We start from the raw sequence: 1,954 nt of genomic DNA, 5'->3' as shown, positions 1-1,954 counted from the left end.
GCCCCTCGGCCCTTTTAACGGCTGTTTTTCCTTGGCACACGGCACACAGGGGCGGGGCCTCCAGAGGGGAGGGGAGGCGGCGCGCGCGGGAGAGAGCAGGAGGAGGGGCGGGGGAAGCGATGCGGCCTCTGGCCAATCACAGGGGCGATCCCCGAGAGTGGGGGGCGGGGCCGGCCGAGCGACAGCTCGCTCAGCCACTAGGGAGGGCAGAAGCTTTCCCGCCCATTCTGTCCCCCTCCCCCAACTTGTTTGTTGGCGAAGCTGACAGGGAGGGGGTAAAAATGGCGGTGGCGCCGTGAAGGGGAAGCGTCGCGTGCCCCTGGCCGGGCACCCGCCGCCCTGCGCACACGCGGGGTCTCCAGTGCATCGCCCCCAGCACGGCCTGGGCGTGAAATGGCTTCTGCCTGCTTGGGGACCCTGCTGCCGCCAGGCAGAGCCCAACTCCACAGGGAAATGATCTCCCCCGTCATTTGAGCGGCACTGTATCGGGGTGCATGGTAATTACGGGACCAAAATGTATGTGCGTACAACTTCTATCCAGGAAGAGCACACACCAACTGCTGAAGCTTCCTTAGCCTGACGAAGGGTTTTTGAACCCGAAAGCTTGCTTAATAACTATTCTCCAACCATTTGGGTTGGTCTAATAAAAGATATCAAATTCACCCAAGGAACCTTGTCTGCCTGTGCATACAACTGGCACACAGGATGTGCTTAATCGTGGTACTGGAGTATAGGTGCATACATTGATTGTCCACACATACAAATGGCACACACATGCTTAATGATCGTACCAGAGGGTATATGCATAAATATGGCCCAGGTACTGTATACATGTGCATACCCTTAATTACAGGACTGGAGAGTAGGGGTAGAAATATGGCACACAAGTATATGCAAATAAGTGTGGTACTGGAGTGTATGTGCATAAATATAGTACAGGAATGTCAGCCTATAAATATGGCATGTGCATGAATACAGTAAAGGACTATGCACATAAATATGGTGTGTGCATAAATATAGTACTGAAGTGTACGCACCTAAATATGGTACTGGAATGTATGCACATAAATATGGTGTGTGCATAAACATAGTACTGAGTGTACGTGTATAAATACGGTACAGGAACATGTGCACATAAATACGGTAGGGGAGTGTACGGACATAAGTACAGTACAGGAGTACATGGACATAAATACGGTACCAGGGTGTATGCACATAAATATGGTGCACACGTGTCTGCCCTTCATTATGGTGCTGGCCCAGGGCGTATGTGCACAATGGGGTACAGACCCAGCTGCCCTCCGCACCCCGCTGGCACCCAGCGCTGGACCCTGCCCCACGTGGCACTGCTCTGCTCACGGCGCACCCGCCTACAGGGCGCAGCTTCCTCCACACAGCTGGGCCCAGAGAGAGCTGGCCAGCAGCAAGGCCTCAGCTCTCTCCTGATCTGGGAACCGGCCGTGTCACTCTCCCGCCGCTCTGGCAGTGCTGACGGGCGGGGAAGAGTGGCGTGCACACGGTGTGCTCGTAAACACGGCCCGGTGGGAGCGGCTGTCGGGGTGAGCTGGGGTCGCTCACCTGCGACCAGGCTGTTCCCATGATGCTCCGGGGCGCCTCGCCGACGCCCGGCGGCACCAGCGCCTCCCGGCTGCGCCGTCCGCCTCCCCGGAGCGCTGGAGCCCTTGTGACGTCAGGCTGATGTCAGCTAGTCGCTGTAGCAACCTGGGATGATGCAAGCCTGTTGCTAAAGCCTTTTTGCAGGCCGCCAGGGTGCTCAGGTGCAGGGGGCGAGGCCCGCCCCCCTGGGAGCTCCCAGCAGGGGCACCCGGCACCACCTGTCCCATCCGCACACAATGGTTTCATTCACCCCGCTCCACGGCAGCTGCATGCCAGGGCCCGGCTTCGGTCCTGCCCCTCGCACCTGTCCCCCCGCTCAGCCCGCAGCTGCCCCGCT

The 1,954-nt window shown here is 58.3% G+C and overlaps 1 protein-coding gene across 1 annotated transcript in view; it reads right to left on the bottom strand.

The window, feature by feature from the left end:
• Positions 1 to 1,614, bottom strand: part of LOC102383137 (histone H2A.V) — a 12,464-nt gene extending 10,850 nt beyond the window's left edge. The window contains exon 1 of the mRNA XM_025212805.1: positions 1,579 to 1,614. Within this exon, the coding sequence (XP_025068590.1) occupies positions 1,579 to 1,599 (21 nt within the window). The 5' untranslated portion in view covers positions 1,600 to 1,614. The remainder of the gene's footprint in view (positions 1 to 1,578) is intronic.
• Positions 1,615 to 1,954: the final 340 nt, after the last annotated feature.

This window comes from Alligator sinensis, unplaced genomic scaffold (assembly GCF_000455745.1).
Source record: "Alligator sinensis unplaced genomic scaffold, ASM45574v1 scaffold453_1, whole genome shotgun sequence".
Lineage (NCBI taxonomy): Eukaryota > Metazoa > Chordata > Crocodylia > Alligatoridae > Alligator > Alligator sinensis.
The sequence above is the reverse complement of the archived record's forward strand: the minus strand, read 5'-3'. Positions and strand labels throughout refer to the sequence as shown.